This window comes from Podarcis bocagei, assembly GCF_964188305.1.
Source record: "Podarcis bocagei genome assembly, chromosome: Z".
Taxonomy (NCBI): domain Eukaryota; kingdom Metazoa; phylum Chordata; class Lepidosauria; order Squamata; family Lacertidae; genus Podarcis; species Podarcis bocagei.
The window spans coordinates 7,061,790-7,081,433 of NC_138140.1; the positions used below are offsets into that span (position 1 = coordinate 7,061,790).

At 46.4% G+C, this 19,644-nt stretch overlaps 1 protein-coding gene and 1 long non-coding RNA gene across 4 annotated transcripts in view; one reads left to right on the forward strand and one right to left on the reverse strand.

The window, feature by feature from the left end:
• The window catches only part of LOC308579100, a 304,876-nt gene that overhangs the window by 168,592 nt on the left and 116,640 nt on the right, over positions 1-19,644 (reverse strand). The gene's annotated exons all lie outside the window — the stretch shown is intronic.
• ASTN2 (astrotactin 2) overlaps positions 1,975-19,644 on the forward strand; it is a 693,046-nt gene continuing 675,376 nt past the window's right edge. For both annotated transcript variants that reach the window (XM_081179638.1, XM_081179639.1), the window contains exon 1: positions 1,975-2,714. In XM_081179638.1, coding sequence (XP_081035764.1) covers positions 2,156-2,714 — 559 coding nt within the window. In that variant the 5' untranslated portion in view covers positions 1,975-2,155. The remainder of the gene's footprint in view (positions 2,715-19,644) is intronic.

Here is a 19,644-nt window from a genome sequence, read left to right on the forward strand (position 1 = left end):
TGTGTATAAAGAGTACATTTATTTTTAACTTTGTGAGGGGAAGCAAGGCAGTAAATTGGAACATCTTTTAAGAGAGAGGGAGTGTGTGTGATGAATATGAAGTTCTTTGAATATTTGAAAGTGCTATATAAATGCTAAGCATTATTTTTAGTGTTTATTTATTTATTTATTTTAGTGAGGGGAAACCTAGCCAGCCAGTAAATGAATGCAAAACATCTCCAAGTGCTGAAAGCATAATGAAAAGTCTAAATATTGTACTATTATTAATAATATAATTATTATTGTTTTAGTGTATGTTTTCCTCCGTGTGAAGCATGGGTAAGGGCAAGTGAGGTAGTCAAAATCTTTAAAAGAAGTTTGTGTAATGAATTTAAAAGCACACTTTTTTTGGTAAGGGGAAGCGAGCTATTAAGACTGCAGCTCTTTACCTGTTTACCTAGGAGTAAACCCAACTCAATTCAGTAAGACTTCTGAGTAGACAAGTATAGGATTGTGCTATGATTAAAGTTGGAAGTGTGTTTGTAGGCACATTTATTTTTTCCTCATGTGAAGAAGTGAGTCAGCATCTAAATCTAGAACCTATTAAAAGTGTGTGTGTGTGTTTGATGGCCAAAAATTGCTGACCACATGAAAGTGCCATATAAATGCTAAGTACTAGTTTTCTAATTATTGTTTAGTTTTCCCTTGAGAGAAGAGCCAGTAAATTAAAGGATTTTTTTTTTAAGGACTTATTTTAAGGACCCAGGAGAGCCAATTTTATTTTTCTCTCCTAAGTAGTGAAGTGAGCTTCAAAACTCATAAAGTTAGAAATCTTGAAGAAAGAAATAATGTGTTTCTAAGTGATGCAAACCTGTTTGACCCCTTGAAAGGAGGCATATTTTCTAAGTTATTAACACTATTTCAATTAAGCCAGAGTTTTGTTTCTCTCTCTGGAGAAGTGAGTTAAGATCGATTAAGTTGGGGATATTTAAAGGGCTGTGTGTATGTGATGAATGCCCCCTCAATATCATTAACAATAACTAACAGAGGTGTGGTATTTTTGACCCCCAAGCTCTCCATGTTACCCTAGTTATTGTTAATAATAATAGTTATTATTATTTATTTTTGTGAGCAAAGATGTGTTTTATGTTCCTTTTTTTTTTTTTGAGCTGTGCATTACACCTAAAAAGCACATTTACCGGTATATTTATGCAAAGGGAACAGTCTAAAAAGTCAATAAAAGTTGGAAATCTTTCAAGCTCAGAGTTCTTCGAATTTCTTTTAACTCTTCAAATGCTGTGCACACACAGAGCCTAATTACTAATATTGCTAATTATGAAGAAACATGTTCTCTCTGTGTGTGTGTGTGTATTGCCTAATTACTAATATTATTACTAATTATTATGATTTTAAAACACATTTGCCTTCTTGTGAGGGGGAGGCATGATATATTACTAATATTAATTATGATTAAACGTCTTTTTCTTTCTCTTGTGTGTATACGTACATCCTAATTACTAATACAGTATTAGAGTATATCTAATTATGATTATTTTTAAACAGGTTTTCTTTCTCGTGTATGGGTGTGAGGAGGAGGCATGATATACAGCCTAATTACCTAATATTAGTGCCAATTGTGATTAAATACATTTTATTTACTTTGTGAATGTGTGTGCGCACACACAGAGCCTAATTACTAATATTATTACTAATTACTATGATTTTAAAACACGTTTCCTCCATCCCTCTCGTGTGTGGTGTGTGGAGCCACGAAGCGGCTAGACTGCGCTTTAAAGTTGGGACCTGTCGAACGGAGCGTGTTTTCGGGCGGCTCAAAAGTAACTCGCTTTGATTTTGGAAGCAGGTCGCTTGCGAAGCGACGGCGGCAGCGGCCAGAACCAGAGCCAGCGCGCGAGGCGGAGCCAAAGCAGCGGCGGCGGCTGCCGAGCTGGGGGGCGGCTGAGTCGGGGGCGGAGCAAGGGCGGGGAGGAGGCAGGCGAGGCAGGCTGTGCCCGGCAGGCGAGTCGCTCGCGTCGGCTGCTGCTGCTGCTGCTGCTGCTGCTGCTGCGACGTCCTCCTGCTCTCTCTCGCTCCTTCTCTCTCGCTCCCTTGCTCCCTCTCGCTCCCCGGGTCCGAGCCACCTCCTCGCGCGCCCCGCGCCCCTCTCCGCTCGGGCATGGCAGCCCCTCGCCCCTTGCTGCTCCGCCGCCGCCGCCTCCTCCTGTTCCTGCCCGCCGCTTGCTCTTCCCCATCGGCGGCCGCCGCTGCGCCCGCCGCCTCGGCTTCCTTCTCTTCGTCGCCTCCGCCGCTACTGCCGCTGCTGCTCCTGCTGACCAGCGGGCCGGGCCCTTCGGCGGGGGCGGCCGCGAGAGTAGAACCGGGCGGAGGAGCTGGCGGAGCCGGCGGGAGGAGCGGCGGAGCTGGCGGCGGCAGCCCGTGTCGGGAGAAGACGGTGACGGTGTCTACTCTGCCGGTGCTGAGGGAGAGCGACGTCGCCTGGAGCAGCGGCGGCGGCGGCGGGAGCAGGAGCCCCCCGGTCGGTTCATCCTCGGCAGCGGCGGCCCCGGCTGCCGATTCTTCCTCTTCGTCGTCGTCTTCCTCGGCTGCCGCCGCCTCACCGGGCTCGTCGCCTCCCGCGGACTCGCGGCTGCTGCTCTTCGTACGGACCGAGCTGCCCGGGCGCGTTGCTGTGCAGGACGACCTGGACAACACCGAGCTTCCCTTCTTCACGCTGGGTAAGGTGGCGGGGGAAAGCGACCCACAACTTGGATGGGTGGGGAGGGGAAAGGGGGAGCGGGGTGGGGTGTTTGCCTAGAGGTGCCTCCGTCCTGCCCTCTTCGCCTTCTTTGTGGGAATTTATATCTGCCTGTCGGGAGCTCCTGCAAAAAGTTGTTAGGCGACCCCCTGGGGTGCGGGAGGGGGGGGGAAGCATCTCTTTCTCCCCTCCTTCCCCGCAATTTATGGAGGTAGCGCATGCGACCCCTGGGATGGGGCAAAAAAGAGCTCCTCTGCTTTTTGTGGGATTTCTTTCTTTTCTATCTATCTATCTGGCGCTGCAAAAGTAGTTAGGCGACCCCCTGGGATGGGGAGAGAAAGATGCTTTCTACCCCAAATTTGTGGGCATGAAGAGACTACCGAGGTCGCACATAGGACCCCCTGGATAGGGAAAGAAAGACTTCCTCCTCCCACATCCCTTTATTGTGGGGATTTATATCTATCTATATCCTCAGGGTAAGGATATAAATAAGCTTTCCTTTCTCCCCACCCCTCCAATTTTTTTGTGGGCATGAAGAGAGTATGGAGGTAGTGCAAGCACATACGACCCTCAGGATGATGCAAGAAATACATCCCTCCTAGGGGTGGGGGCATAAAAGGAACTGCAAAGATTGCCCCCCACCTTCCTCCTCCCATTGGGTTGAGGGTACAAAGGGATGCATAAACCCTGACCCCTTGGTGAGCATGGAGGGTGTGTAAAGGTAGATGGGTTTGCCCTCATGACCACACACAATATGGGGATAGAAAGAAGTGTCTCCTCCTTATGGGTGTAGCAGGAGTACAACACCCCCAAAAGGGGGGGGTGTAGAAAGATGCCCACAAAGGGGTTGCTCCCTCCTTTGGGGGCATGCTGGGAGTAGAACATGGATGCCCGCTGCCTCCACTTTTTTGAGCCTGGAGAGCTGAAAAGGTGCTCCTCTTGGCATGAGGAGGCAGCAAAGAAAGGCAGGCATACCCCACCACCACCCAGAAGGGGTGGAACGGGGTGCTGATACCCCTCTCCCAATGAGGGAATGCAAAGTAGAAGGGTGGAAAGAGATCTGCCTGCTTTCCCTGAAATGTCTCTTGGGGAGGAGGGTGTAGTGTGCTACCATTACTTACTCCAGGTGCTGTACAACTGAAAAAACAAGAACAAGTCCTTTGCGAGTTACTTGCAACTGAATGTTCAGAGAGGGAGTAGGTGATGTCTGGAGCGAGGTGAGCAAAAATGTATAGCAAATGTGAGGTTTACTCCACAGAACTGCAGGTGCTCCTTGAAAGGGTGGACTGGAATGGGGATGTGAGATGTAGTGGATGACGGTGCCTGGTGTTGCGCTAGGTGCTGTGCATCTTAAATATAAGAACATGCACTTGCTAACAGCTTATTGGAATGGCTTCAGCTACACAGATAAATAATATTCCTGTAACAGCTTATTGGCTAACACACTGGGGAGCAGGCGCCCAATTGTCCCGTGATGGTTGGGGAATGTGGTGGGGAGTGCAAGGCTTACCATACACGAGTTGTGACTTTTCTACCCCCAACTTTCCCAGTGGGAACACACATTGGAAGATAGGTAGGCTTATCTCGTCTCCATGTGAGTAGGGCTCTGGAACAGTGGGCTGGAATGAAGGGGCAAGATATTGTGCATGAATATTGTGCCGGGAATTGTAAAAATTAAAAGCAGCCAATTCCCTGCCTTGTTGCATACAAAAATTTGCCCACTAGGACTAGGAGAGGACCCTACTTTGGGGTGGGGTTGCAAGTTTACTATGATGGGTTGCAAAAGAGATTCCCCATGGGCACACTTACTGGGAACGGGAGAAGATCATAAGTAGTGAATGCCCAGCACATAGGATAAATGGATTTGTGTGTGGGGATAACACAAGGGAAGGCATGGGGTATTGAATGGCAGGAAGCATTATATGTGCATTTAGGCAGGCGAGAACAAGATTCAGCAGAGTGGGCGGGAGGGCAGTGGCATATATTAGAAAAACCATTCAGGAGGTACAGTAGGTGGCCAGATGAAGGAATTGTGTACACTGGTGAGTAGAAGAGGAGAAGAGCATGTCTTGAAATGGTGCGTTGGAGGGATGCTCATGTGCTGATGGCTGGAAGGATGCAGTGCTGTGTTTCTGGTTTCACAGACAAGAAGCTTTTTGGAGAAGAAGGGCACTGGATGAAGAATATGTTTCACATGGCAATGGACGGTTCAGTAGAAGGAGACACTGGGCCAGGGTGACCCTTCTGTGGATTGAAGGGAACACACCATAGCACAGTAGCGAGGGGTGGGTAGGTAGGTGGTGGGACACAGAGTGAGAGATAGTATAGAAATGAAATACTAAATAATAATAATATTGATAATAATACTCACTGACAGGTGAAGAGGATGCTTTGGAATACTGCATCAGGGTTTAATCAAACCTAAAGTGATGGAGAACCAGTTGCAGATGTTCCTTAGATAAAGTGAGGCATTGATAGGGTAGGTTTGGGAAGAAGTGATGATAACAGCTGTGGAACAGCTCGCTGCAGCAATTTCTTTGGCAGGAAAGAAGGAGATGATGTACTAGGATGCAATGTGCAAAGTACCAGTCATGAGAATGTCCTGGGAATGGACGTGAATGCATAATATGGTGGCCTTGTGGGGTTGTATACCAGGCATGGAGGTTAATCAGGTAGGGAAAGAGCCAGTTGCAGATTACAGCAGGAGAAAGGGGGCTGAGATCCAAGACCTACGGTAGTGTAGGAGGAGCTGTGTGTGTAGATTGGGAGGGGTGGGAAGAGAGGAGGAGTTATCTTGAACATTTTTGGGACTATGGGAAATTTTTCTAGGTTGCGAGGGCTAGTCCAGGTTAGGAAGCATAAAAAACCTAAATTAAAATGTTGCGCAGCTTGTCTGCATTGGATTGTATCAATAGTCTATAAGCATTTTAAACTTTTTCTTTACTTAGGGGAAACTAGCCACGTTAAAAGATGTGTAATGTGATTATTATTTTTCTTTTATGTTTGCTAGGATTTTATAAATAAATAATAATAAGTTTTGTTTAAAAAAGAATATATTTTGCCATTTGAACAACCCGTCATGTACATTTGGAAACTCTTGCGGTGGATCTAAATAAATAGTACTCAGAATAAGGGAAGTAAATGCAAGTTTGCTGTGCTCTGGAGAGTAGCAGAGGGTGGGATGGAATTTGGATTGGTGGTGGTGGTAAGGGAGTGTCTTTGCAACGAATTATTGGTGGCACCACCATGGACCAAAGCAGAATGACTGAGAACTGTGGAGCGGGTAGGCATTGAGGGTCAGGAGAAGGGTGACTGTGCTCCAGTGAGTGAGAATGTTATGAAAGGTGATTCTAAGATGTGTGGCCTGGAGGCTTGCTTCAGTTGAGGTTGGTGTATAGGGGAACAATAATGAGACTTGTTTGGTTGGTATTCTGTAGTATACGAATAGGATTCTAAGCACGTGTTTGACCTACAGTTGCTCTAGGCAACAGTGGAGAGGCTGGGATAACTGCTGGCAAAGCTGCTGGACAACTTGTTCTTCAAGTTGCTATCCCTGGTTTCTGGTTTCTTCTGCTCCTGGTTAGGACAACTAAGAGTGCTAACACTATTGATTGACTGTTAATGATTTGGCTTATGCCTTATTTCTGTTCATGGGGGGGGGGCTGTGAAAGAGAGAGAGAGAATGGCTTGGGCAGAAACAAGTTTGTCAATATGATTTCCATACAGTTTCCAGAGCTTTGCGATGGGTTCATTTGGAGATGCTAAGCGGTTTATGGGTTTTCTTGCCATCTCCTATTCCTCCCTTGCAGTGTGTGCTGGACTGAGTAAATTGTCATTTCCATCCCTCAAGGATTGTTACCTTTGTCCCTGTGGATGTTTAAATTTAGGCCACATCTTCAAATGGAAAGTATCTTCCCTCTTCCCTGCCCCCTTTCCAAGCTGCCAAACACTTTGAATTTTGTAAAAAGACATTCTTTATGCTGAGGCAGGAGTCTCTTTAGTGCTGCTGTCACTTTGCTGTGGCTTGATTTCCTTCTCTTGCAATTGATAGCTTAATTATCTTTTAGTGCTTTGTAATTTCCCCCCTTCCCTTCTTCTGCTTCCTGGTGTGTTCCATGTCCCCCTCCTTTCTGTTCTCTTCGCCTGGTTTTGGAACAAGATCTGCAAACCTGCCCAGGATCTCTTGCTTTGGAGGAAACTCTGCTCATCTCCAGTGTGGCAGGTGGCATCCTTAAAAGACTCTGTTTTGAAGCTGAATGGTGGAGTATGAGAGTTGCGCAAAGCGAAGGCTTTGTTCTAATAAGCATCTTGTATATAAATATTTTGTTCTGATTATTCTCATTCTAGTTGTCATGGTCTGTCACTTGAGTGTCTCTGTGTGTTTGCTCCAAGCTTCTAAGGTTCTCTCTAGTCTAGTGGGAAGAAGAGAAAGGAACAAACGCCTGTCATCCTGTGTGTACCTTGTTGCTCTTTTGCTCTAACATGGTGTGTTCTTGCCAGGCCTTGTCAAGGTTGTCGTGTGTATCATAGCTAACTTGTTATCCTCACTAAAAGTAAACTGTTTAGAATTCTGCATCCAGAAGCAGGCAGGCTCTCTGCTTTGGCAGAACAGCAAAGGCAGTCTGTTGATCTCCACACAGCTCCTCTTTTATCTACCAGCTTCTTCCCCTCACTGACGCTTCAAAACCTTGCTGTAATTTGTGGATCTGCTTGGCTTTGTGCTGCCACTGATTGGTGCTTAACTAGCTGTGGTTGTGAAACCCCCTCACATGTCTTGCATAAACTTAAATGTGTCAGGCTGTTGTGTAGGTACACATATATGCCTGAAGTACAGCTGTCCTAGGCAGTCTTTAGAACACTGGCTTAGTTTTGTTTAAAGCATTTTTTTTCTTTGATCAGGGAAAGTATAATGCTGATGAAAAATACAGATTTCTCCACACCGGGGTCCTTTTAACCCTTCCCCAGTGATTTTAAATGCTGTTTTGTTTTGTTTTTACTTTAAAATAATACAAAAATTGCTAAGTAGAGCCAGTGGCGTAGCGTGGGTTGTCAGCACCCGGGGCAAGGCAAGTAATTTGCGTCCCCTAACCCGTGGATTTGCGCCCCCTAACCCTAACCCCCAGATGTTGCGGCCGGCCCCCCCTGCACCCCCCACGCTACGCCACTGAGTAGAGCTTTCTGTTGAATGTATTTCTCTCACTAAAAGCACAATTTTATACTCTCAGTTACACTGGGTGATGAGGTTGCAGGATTTGGTGAAAGACCCGTCACGCTGGTTGAAGTGGATTGAGTACAGTGGTACCTTGGGTTACAGACGCTTTAGTTACAGATGCTTCAGGTTACAGACTCTGCTAACCCAGAAATAGTACCTCAGGTTAAGAATTTTGCTTCAGGATGAGAACAGAAATCGTGCTGTGGCTGCACGGCGGCAGCAGGAGGCCCCATTAGCTAAAGTGGAACCTCAGGTTAAGAACAGTTTCAGGTTAAGAACTGACCTCCAGAACGAATTAAGTTCTTAACCTGAGGTACCACTGTATGCTGCTACTGTGAAAGATACACCAGAGACTGACCAAATAAGGTAGGGTTGCGGGCAGCACTAGGGTCTACCCTAACTCCTCTGATCATGGCCATGGCCGTGTTGGCAGTGCACTGGACCTGGAGTAAATCGTTGCCCTCTTACAAACTTCAGCAGAAAGGATATTAGCTGCTCCTGCATTGAGGGCTACCCCACCCAAGACATCACAACAGAGCAACTTTGCACGTAGTCACAGCACTCTGCCACCATTGGTGTAGCCAAGGGGGGGGTAGGGGGACAGCTGCCCCCACTAAATCAAGTAAATCAATAATAAATACTTAAATAACTGAGGTTTTTACCCCCTCCCTAATATAAAGGCAGCCTCCTAACAGAAATCCTGGCTACACGCATTCTAAAAAGGTAAAGGACCCCTGACAGTTAAGTCCAGTCGCGGATGACTCTGGGGTTGTGGCGCTCATCTCGCTTTATTGGCCAAGGGTGCCAATGTTTGTCCACAGACAGTTTTTCTGGGTCGTGTGGCCAGCATGACTAAGCCACTTCATTGCCATTTCTGCTGTTGCTAAGAGAAAAATGAGGTTTTTTGATACATAGGTTTTACTCGGAGTAGATCCATTAAAATGAATACATATAAGTTAGTTGCATTCATTAATTTCAGTAAGTCTGCTCTGAGTAGGACCAACATTGAATACAACTAGCATTTGGAATTCACCATTCACCAGGTGCGTTACATGCCTGAGAACTGCTCAAATATGACCAAACTACCGTATTTTTCGCCCTATAAGACGCACTTTTTCCCCTCCAAAAATGAAGGGGAAATGTGGGTGCGTCTTATGGGGCGAATGCAGGCTTTCGCTGAAGCCTGGAGAGCGAGAGCGGTAGGTGCGCACCGACCCCTCTCGCTCTCCAGGCTTCGCGGACCTCTCCTCAAGCAGCGGGAACGTTCCCACTGCTTGGGGAGAGTTGCCGGCATCCCGAAGCCTGCAAGCGCTGATCCCAGCACGTGCAGGCTTCGCGGATCTCTCCCCAAGCAGCGGGAACGTTCCCACTGCTTGGGGAGAGTTGCAGGCATCCCGAAGCCTGCGCGCGCTGATCCCAGCACGTGCAGGCTTCGCGGATCTCTCCCCAAGCAGCGGGAACGTTCCCACTGCTTGGGGAGAGTTGCCGGCATCCCGAAGCCTGCAAGCGCTGATCCCAGCACGTGCAGGCTTCGCGGATCTCTCCCCAAGCAGCGGGAACGTTCCCACTGCTTGGGGAGAGTTGCAGGCATCCCGAAGCCTGCAAGCGCTGATCCCAGCACGTGCAGGCTTCGCGGATCTCTCCCCAAGCAGCGGGAACGTTCCCCCTGCTTGGGGAGAGTTGCAGGCATCCCGAAGCCTGCAAGCGCTGATCCCAGCACGTGCAGGCTTCGCGGATCTCTCCCCAAGCAGCGGGAACGTTCCCACTGCTTGGGGAGAGTTGCAGGCATCCCGAAGCCTGCAAGCGCTGATCCCAGCACGTGCAGGCTTCGCGGATCTCTCCCCAAGCAGCGGGAACGTTCCCACTGCTTGGGGAGAGTTGCAGGCATCCCGAAGCCTGCAAGCGCTGATCCCAGCACGTGCAGGCTTCGCGGATCTCTCCCCAAGCAGCGGGAACGTTCCCACTGCTTGGGGAGAGTTGCAGGCATCCCGAAGCCTGCAAGCGCTGATCCCAGCACGTGCAGGCTTCGCGGATCTCTCCCCAAGCAGCGGGAACGTTCCCACTGCTTGGGGAGAGTTGCAGGCATCCCGAAGCCTGCAAGCGCTGATCCCAGCACGTGCAGGCTTCGCGGATCTCTCCCCAAGCAGCGGGAACGTTCCCACTGCTTGGGGAGAGTTGCAGGCATCCCGAAGCCTGCAAGCGCTGATCCCAGCACGTGCAGGCTTCGCGGATCTCTCCCCAAGCAGCGGGAACGTTCCCACTGCTTGGGGAGAGTTGCAGGCATCCCGAAGCCTGCGCGCGCTGATCCCAGCACGTGCAGGCTTCGCGGATCTCTCCCCAAGCAGCGGGAACGTTCCCACTGCTTGGGGAGAGTTGCAGGCATCCCGAAGCCTGCGCGCGCTGATCCCAGCACGCGCAGGCTTCGCGGATCTCTCCCCAAGCAGCGGGAACGTTCCCACTGCTTGGGGAGAGTTGCAGGCATCCCGAAGCCTGCGCGCGCTGATCCCAGCACGCGCAGGCTTCGCGGATCTCTCCCCAAGCAGCGGGAACGTTCCCACTGCTTGGGGAGAGTTGCAGGCATCCCGAAGCCTGCGCGCGCTGATCCCAGCACGCGCAGGCTTCGCGGATCTCTCCCCAAGCAGCGGGAACGTTCCCACTGCTTGGGGAGAGTTGCAGGCATCCCGAAGCCTGCGCGCGCTGATCCCAGCACGCGCAGGCTTCACGGATCTCTCCTCAAGCAGCGGGAACCACCGCTGGGCTCCCACGGCTTGCAGAGAGCTGCCTGTTTGGGGGCTGGGGTCGGGGGACGCTCGGGCTGCCCCAGCCCCGCGCCTGGGGGGGAAATATTTTTTTCCCTTTATTTCCCCCCCAAAAAACTAGGTGCGTCTTATGGGCCGGAGCGTCTTATGGGGCGCAAAATACGGTAAGCTTTCCGGTCGCTTTCTTTGCACCTGAGCCGTCTGTGAGAAGTGGAGAAACTTCTTTGTTTCCCGACCTCAGCACCACCTGATCCCTGCCCGGCTTGCTTCAGAAAGACTGTTTAGAACACTAATGTCTCAACAAATGAAACTGACTTGTAGAAAATGTAACTTGAAAAAAGAGACATTGCACATACTTTTGTAAACCAATAAATCTTTAATAAAAATACGTTAAAAAAAAGGAAAGAAAGAAAGACTTCTTTCAGCCTTTCTCAACCTGTGGGTCCCCAGATGTTGTTGCACTACAACTCACATCACTCCTAGCTAGCAAGGCCAGAGCTCAGCGATGATGGGAGTTGTAGTCCAAAAACATCTGGGGACGCACAGGTTGAGAACCGCTGGTAGATGCTGGATGAGAAGCGAAGGGGGTGGGTGTGAAACTCTGAGCAGAGGTGACTCCCTGCCCATCCACCAGAGTCGCATGGTCAGCTGTCTTGGGTAGCTGGCTGGTGGGAGCAAAGAGGAGCTGTGGTGTTTATGATGATTAGGGCAGGCAAGAGGTGGTGGTGGGGAAGAGCAAGCAGCTGCCTTGTCCCTCCCTCGGTCCCTTTGTCTCCATCAGTCTTGGTCTCACCTCATTCATATCCACTGAGAGAAGGGTAGATCTTGCCTGTGTAGAGACACCAGTCCCACAAGGCTCAGACTCGCTCTTTCCTCAATAGTTGTGAAACTCACCCCACGCTCCTCCCCACAGCCTGTCTTCCTTGAACCTGCCAGAGGGATGGGCTTTGCTGCCGGAGCAGATTTTGCTGGGAGGAGGGGGAGACCCTGAAAGGAACGGAGAAGAAGATGAGAAATCGGCAGTGTGAGCAGCAACTGTGTGTCTGCTTTGCTTGTTATATGTGTGTGAGAGATAGCAGAAGCCAATAGCAGCACTGCCTGCTTGCCTGCCTGCCTGTTTTAAGGGCTGAACTGAGGAGGGGGAGGCTCCAGTAAGCAGTTTAACCCTCGCCTGTGCAGCATTCAGCCAGCCCTGATCGGCCAGACAATTTTTGAACAGGGGATACCCAGAACACATAATAAAGAATGCAGTTAGGAAAATGACCAACATCAACAGGGAGAGTCTATTCCAGAAATGGACTAACATTTTGGAGCACAGAATAGCCGGTGCATTTGATTTTTCATGTTTGTCCACAGAATTAATGCTCAAACATTGGCATGCAGTATCAGTAGTATTGAACTTTATTTGGATCACAAACCAGCATAAGATGAAACATACGGATAAACTGTACACATAAGACTTAAAACAGGTAAGGGATAAAACCTAATAATTAAAAGATGATTATACCATCGTGGTTGTTGTTTAGTCGTGTCCAATGCTTTGTGACCCCATGGACCAGAGCACGCCAGGCACTCCTGTTTTCCACTGCCTCCCGCAGTTTGGTCAAACTCATGCTGGTAGCTTTGAGAACACTGTCCAACCATCTTGACCTCCGTTGTCTCCTCCTTGTGCCCTCAATCTTTCCCAACATCAGGGTCTTTTCCAGGGAGTCTTCTCTTCCCATGAGGTGGCCAAAGTATTGGAGCCTCAGCTTCACGATCTGTCCTTCCAGTGAGCACTCAGGGCTGATTTCCTTCAGAATGGATAGGTCTGATCTTCTTGCAGTCCATGGGGGGACTGCTGTCACCATCTGCAGTGATCATGGAGCCCAAGAAAGTAAAGTAAAATCGCTCACTGTCTCCATTTCTCCCCCTTCTACTTGCCAGGAGGTGATGGGCCCAGTGGCCATGATCTTGGTTTTTTTTTATGTTGAGCTTCAGACCATATTTTGCGCTCTCCTCTTTCATCCTCATGAAGAGGTTCTTTAATTCCTCCTCACTTTCTTCCATCTCTTTGTGTCATCTGCATATCTGAGGTTGTTGATTTTTCTTCCGGCAATCTTAATCCCGGCTTGGGATTCATCCATTCCAGCTTTTCACATTATGTATTCTGCATATAAGTTAAATAAGCAGGGAGACAATATACAGCCTTGTTGTACTCCTTTCCCAATTTTGAACCAATCAGTTGTTCCATATCCAGTTCTAACTGTAGCTTCCTGTCCCGGCTTAGGATTCATCCATTCCAGCTTTTCACATGATGTATTCTGCATATAAGTTAAATAAGCAGGGAGACAATATACAGCCTTGTTGTACTCCTTTCCCAATTTTGAACCAATCAGTTGTTCCATATCCAGTTCTAACTGTAGCTTCCTGTCCCACATAAAGGTTTTTCAGGAGATAGATGAGGTGATCAGGCACTCCCATTCCTTTAAGAACTTGCCATAGTTTGCTGTGGTCCACACAGTCAAAGGCTTTTGCGTAGTCAATGAAGCACAAGTAGATGTATTTCTTGAACTCTCTAGCTTTCTCCATAATCCAGCGCATATTTGCAATTTGGTTTCTGGTTCCTCTGCCCCTTTGAAATCCAGCTTCTACTTCTAGGAGTTCTCGGGCCACATACAGCTTAAGCCTGCATTGTAGAATTTTAAACATAACCTTATTATACCACACATCACTCAAAAAGATAAAGACAAGGACAAACGGTTAAAGCGACTATAAGGGAAAGAATGTAAAGGAGCACAGGTCTTGCATTTTGGACCTTCAGTTTAGGCCTAGTTTGTGGCACAAACCATCCTTTGACGAATATCCATCATGGCAGCGCAAAATCTGGCAACTGAGTATGTAACATCTGGGTTTTTATCTTGATGTAGTATGGAGGTATAAAGCTGTTCTGTACAACCTGGAAATTTATGTAGTACAGTCGTACCTTGGATCCCGAACGTCTTGTGAGTCAAACATTTTGGCTCTCAAATGCTGCAAACCCAGAAGTGAGTGTTCCGGTTTGGGAACATTATTTGGAATCTGAACGTCCAACATGGCTTCCACAGCTTGCAATTGACTTCAGCCAATCAGAAGTCATGCCTTGGTTTCTGAACATTTTGGAAGTTGAATGGACTTCTGGAACAGTTTCCATTCAACTTCCGAGGTATGACTGTATAGGCAAGATGAACCTCACACGTGTATATTATTAGCAGTGAAAAAAGGCATGTTCTGTTGTTTCCAGTTGCCCTGAGCCACATGGGCATTTTCTCTCCTCATACAGTGTCTTCCTAAAGAGGCCTTTCTGGATGGCTGAAGGGAGGGCCTGGCAATGGGCCAGAGTGAAAGCCCTTTGTTGTTTCGGAATTTCAAGGTTGGTATTAGGTATTTGGGAGGTGAGGTGTCTTCTGGTTTCACTGGTTAAAAATTTCAGGGACCTGGCTAGATCTGCTTGGCGTTTTGTATCTTCCATGCAGTATTTAATAGTGGTTTTTTTTGGCTGGTTCATACCCCATTTCGAGGATAAAGCAGATTTGGGGGAGTTGGGGGCGAAAGGCAAAAGTGGGCAGAGCAACAAATTTACTTTTGTACAGCAGGCTAGTTTCTACACACTTGAACATAGCCCTCTTTATTTTTCATCCAAGTGAGCAAGAGGCATCATAAGAGTTCAAGGAGATACTCCAGCCAGGCAAATGTACTCAATGAGGGTGTAAAGCTGCATTGGTAATGGATATGACCTGAGAAGAGGGTGTAGCCCAGGTGTGGGGAGAGTCCTGATGACCAAACAGAGACTTGGAGACCACATTTGGCCATATCCTAAATTTGCCAGTCTTTTTTCAGAGGCACCCCCATCACAATCTGTTGTTGTTGCTGCTGTTTGCATATAAAGAAAAACATGACCCATCCTACACTGGAGTGAAATCTGTCTACTAATCAGGATCACTTTAGACTTATTCTCTACCCACAGGCATTAGGGGGGGGAAGAGAGAGCTGCAATTATCCTCCACGTTTCAGAATAACATTGTGCTGATTCTGTTATGTGTGAAGCAGCCCTAAGCCTGACTGCATATGATCTAGCTTGCTTGTTACTAGGAAGCATGAAATAGCAGGCTGAGGTTGTCGTCCTGATTCCAAGAACTTGTGTGCTTGCCACATTAAACTAATAAGACTTGAATCTGTGGGGACTGGGTTGCTTAGCCCGATGCAAAGAAATGCAGTTTCCTGGAGAATAACAGGAACATCGCTTTAGAAAACAGCATCAACTATTGCTGCCCTTGCAGTTGAGAGAAATTCCTGTGCCAGCGTTTAGAGCCAGTCTTCTATAAATGTGTGCTGGCCATCACTACATCTTCTGTGAGTGTATGGAAGGAAAAAAGCCCACTCCCATTTGTTTGTTTCCACATGATGCATACTTTTAAAAAAATCTATGATTGTTCATCTTATCTGCATGAAAAGAATGGTTAGGGAACTTTTTTTCTGAATTCCTCTGATGTCATCTGTTAGCAACCACGTTTCATTAATGGTCAGGGCTGAAACCAATAATGGGCAGTGCACATGCTTTTCTCTGTTTACTCTCTCTGCCCTACCCCTTCCCTTGCCACCTTCTTGAAATTAGGCCAAAAACTGCAAGTTGCCCATTTCTGCTTTTCAAATAAAATGTCCCATATATTGAAACTTGTCTTCCAAGGGGGGTGGCTCTTGCCCGCAAACATTTTGGTTGCCCTTTTCTGTATTTTCCCCAACTTTACAATAACCTTTTTGAGATGTGAACAGAACTGTGCGCAGTATTCCAAGTGTGGTTGCAACATAAGTTTGTATGAAGGCATTGCAATATTGGCTGTTTTATTTCCAGTCTCTTTGATCCCTATCATGGAATTTTCCTTTTTTTCACAGCTGCCAGCAGACACTGGGATGCTTTTGTTGAGGTAGCCATTACAACCCCAAGAACCTTTTACTGATCAGCCCACTGTCAGCTCAAAGTCTTAAGATGCATTACTTATATTTATTGTGCATTGAAATGCATTTCTCATTTTATGCCCATTCATATGTTTTAGAGAAGTCCTTATAGGGTGTGACCCAATCAGTTTGTACCAACATTAATATTTTTGTGCCCTCCCCAAAGTCAGCTGCATGCTGGCACACATAAACACACCCACACCACATCCCAGCTTGGGATTGCAGAGAAGAGTAGAAATAAGATTTCTTTTTAGTGTACAAAAGTAAGTGCAACAATCCAAGCATTACCTCTTGCTGTCTTGGTCTAGGATGCAAATAATTGATGACATGTCCTTTAGGGGCATCAATCATACCTTAACTCATAGCTGTAACTGTTGAAAAGTTATGACAGTTCTTTTTACTCATCACATGTCAGAGAAGTATTTTAGCCCACTAGGGGGTGTTGGTGACTGGATGGAAATGCTTCTACAAGAAGTTTTCAGCACTGAATTTGGCTTACAGTAGTTTTAAATTTTTTATTTTTAAGTAGCCCGTATGAGTGTGGGGATAATTATTCCAGCTACCCATCAGAGCCCCAAAATAGCTTTGTGGATTTGTTTGCATGATTACTGCAGGGGATCTCTGTCAGAAAACCCCGCTCCCGACTTCGTTTTCTTAGTCTCCTGGGAGCTGTTAAAATACATATGTGGTCAGCCTTTTTTGCCCATGGAATCAGCAGCTTTCTGTGTTCTCCATAAACTTGCCTCTCTGTTCTGCCCTATCTTGGTGTGGCTGCAATAAAAGAAATGTTCACACTGTACATTGGAGAAACAAACTTTGTTCACTACGTTTTGAGTTCATACCAAAAAGTGTGCTTTTGTTAGGTAGATGTAAGAGACTGCTCCCCTCCCCATAAATGCTTATAGATGTTTCCTGTAGCTCAGGATGCACTGATATCTTGCAGCGCATATCTTTTTTCTATCTTTTGTCATTTTCATCACCATAAAAGACTGCTGGCTCTGATCTTTAGACCTTTTATATGAGAAGGTCTCTACTCTTTCAAATATATATCGTAATTTTGTCGGCAGCCATAATATTTCTTTCGTATTATTCTGTACCTACCTTATGTTCCATCTCATTTTCTTGAACTGTGAAATGCTAGGTTAGCAGAGCAGAATGTGAGTGTGTCACTAGCTTGCATGGGTGTTGTAAGGGTGTTTATCAATAAATTCACTTTGTAAATTAAAGGTAAATTTTCTGGGCTTGAATTCTACTGTGTTGCGCAAGGATAACCTTCTGTCCTTTTAGGGTTGTTATCTGATATGAGTTGATGATCTGATAAGAGTGAGTATAGGAAAGGTTTTCACAAGGGGCTGAATCCCTGACATAGAACTATACTACATCACCAATCAAGTATGCCACATATTCCCTTACATTCTAGAGGATGAGACAAAACAATGGGTACACTTGGAAAGAGACATATTTGAAAACACACCCACCACACCATACCCATTCCTCTCAAACAAACTAAGGAAAATCCCCACAACATTAAACCGGTTCACGAAGACCATGCTTAAAGCATAGAAGGAAGAAGTAGGCAAACTGTCCCCAATCCCATCCCCACTAATCCCCTTGGTTCGTCACCCACTATGCAGCACAAAACCTCCAGGTAAAAACCTGGCAAGCCAACGGCACAAGAAATACAAGACAAATTAAGGGACACCCAAATGCCCTGGCTAACACACCACCAATTTCATGCCCTCTTAAACAATCCAGTAGTAAAAGCAGCAGCAACTAGATCCTTAACCACCTTTGAAAACCTTCTCCCAACAACAAAGGAACAAGGCAAGGGGATGGTATCCATAATATATAAATTATTGCTCCAAAGCCCCACAAACTCCCTCAGTGCAATCAAAAAGCATGACATAGGCTATGAAATTTACCCCACCCAATGAACTGGAATGTGATCTAATCCTCCCTTTAAATCCATCTCAGCCAATAGAAGGGAACTCATGCTGAAACTCACATACAGATGGTACTTAACACCACAGAAACTGGTGATACACCCAGGAACTTCACCAAAATGTTGGAGAAGCTCCACCTCCACAGGCACATACCTCCACATGTGGTGGGAATGTCCCAGAATCCAACCCTTCTGAACAACAGTCCTACAAGAGATATGCAAAATAACTAAAAAAGTATTAGAACTCACCCCAGAACTGGCCCTACTGAACAGTTTCCAAGATCATAATGACCACTCACATTACAAAGAGCTTACAACCCACCTACTTTCAGCAGCCAGAAGCCTCATAGCCAGACACCGGAGAGCCCTGTCAGGAGTGAACATAGACAACTGGTACCAAGTCATATGGGAAACAGCCTTATTAGAAAAAACTAACAAAAAACTGAGACTGACACGGGGGCAAATAGAAGAGGATGCCTTCATCCCAGTATGGCTCCCCTTTATCACATACACAGTCCAACAAGACAACAACAAGAACCCACCAACAACATATGAATGAATTTGTCTTACTTGACCCAACAAGCCCCCCCCAAATGCAAACAAAACCCACCGCAGACAACCAACCTCACCCTGCCCCCCAATACCTCTCACTATCAAGGAAATGTAACAATCAAATAGAAAGAGAACCTACTCAGTTGACTCTGACACTCCCCCCATTAAGTAGAAGAATATAAGCTTTACCACCACCCCACCACCCCTCTTCTCTTCCCAATCTTACACTGCATACAACACTAATGTCTCACAGCAAATGTAACGGATCTGTAGAAAACACAACCTGAAAAGAGACAACGCACTTACTTTTGTAAACTAAGAAAACCTTTAATAAAAATTATTTTTAAAAACAACAAGGGGCTGAATGCAATGATGCTGCCTTTCCTCTCCTCTACCTGTGCACCTTCACAGTCTGCGCTGGAGGGTCTTCCACTCCATGAGAGCAGATTTATAGAATTCATTTATTTTTCAAAAACCTAACTAGCAAATGCAATAAAATGCAACAAATGAACAAGTACGTTGAAGCACAGAAAAGGTGCTTCAATGTATAATACAATGCAGAAATACAACAAATAATAATAATGCAGAAATACAATGTAGAAGAAGGCACAATTTATTTCATTCAGTAAATCCCTCTATAGTCCTCTGTGTGTTTGTGGCGGTTTTCTTGTATGGTTGTCATGGCATATATAGGAAAGAAGAGGAGGCCAAGATGCATAAAAAGTCAGTGGGTCTGAATCTGGCTAGTCAGTTTTTCTGCTAACACAGCATTCCAAATATGGGCATTCCAAGAGCCAAGGGTTAGCCCTTCAACAGAACACAATACCTGACAATTTCTAATTGTGCTATAAGACAAACTATTTTTCATGACTTACATTCTAATTAAGATTGCCTCTGGAGAAGGTTTTGAGGGTGGGGTGGGGCTGAAGGGGAGAGAAGGGAGAAGTTTGACTGTGCAAGAAGAAGTTGGTTATACTAGTAGAACAGCACGTTGGGTTACGACCCATGGCTAGTATTAAATATGCAGAATAGTAGGTAAGTAAACTCAATGTTTAAACTGACTCCAGATAGAAGATTAGATGGACCTCTCATTAATTTGGATTCAAACAACTGCACAAATATTTCTCCATGGCTAAAGGAACTTTTGGCAGCATCGAACTAAGTTCTGTTCCAAGTAGATCAACTGAAATGTGGGCAGAGAGTTGTTACACTCAGTGCCTGCTCATCACCTCCCCAAATGAGTCATCTGGTTTGCCATTGTGAGTTCAGGATGCTGGACTATATAGACCTTTAGCCTGATCCAGCATATTCTCTTATGGTCTTAAAAATATACCAAGATCGGTATTATTTGGCAACCACTGTACCTTAAAAGATCCAGCACTGAATCCTAGCACTCCTGCTAGGGAACTGAGTGACTTCAGCTGAAAATTACAAACAAGGACAAAATTACAAACCTTGTAATAGAGGAGGG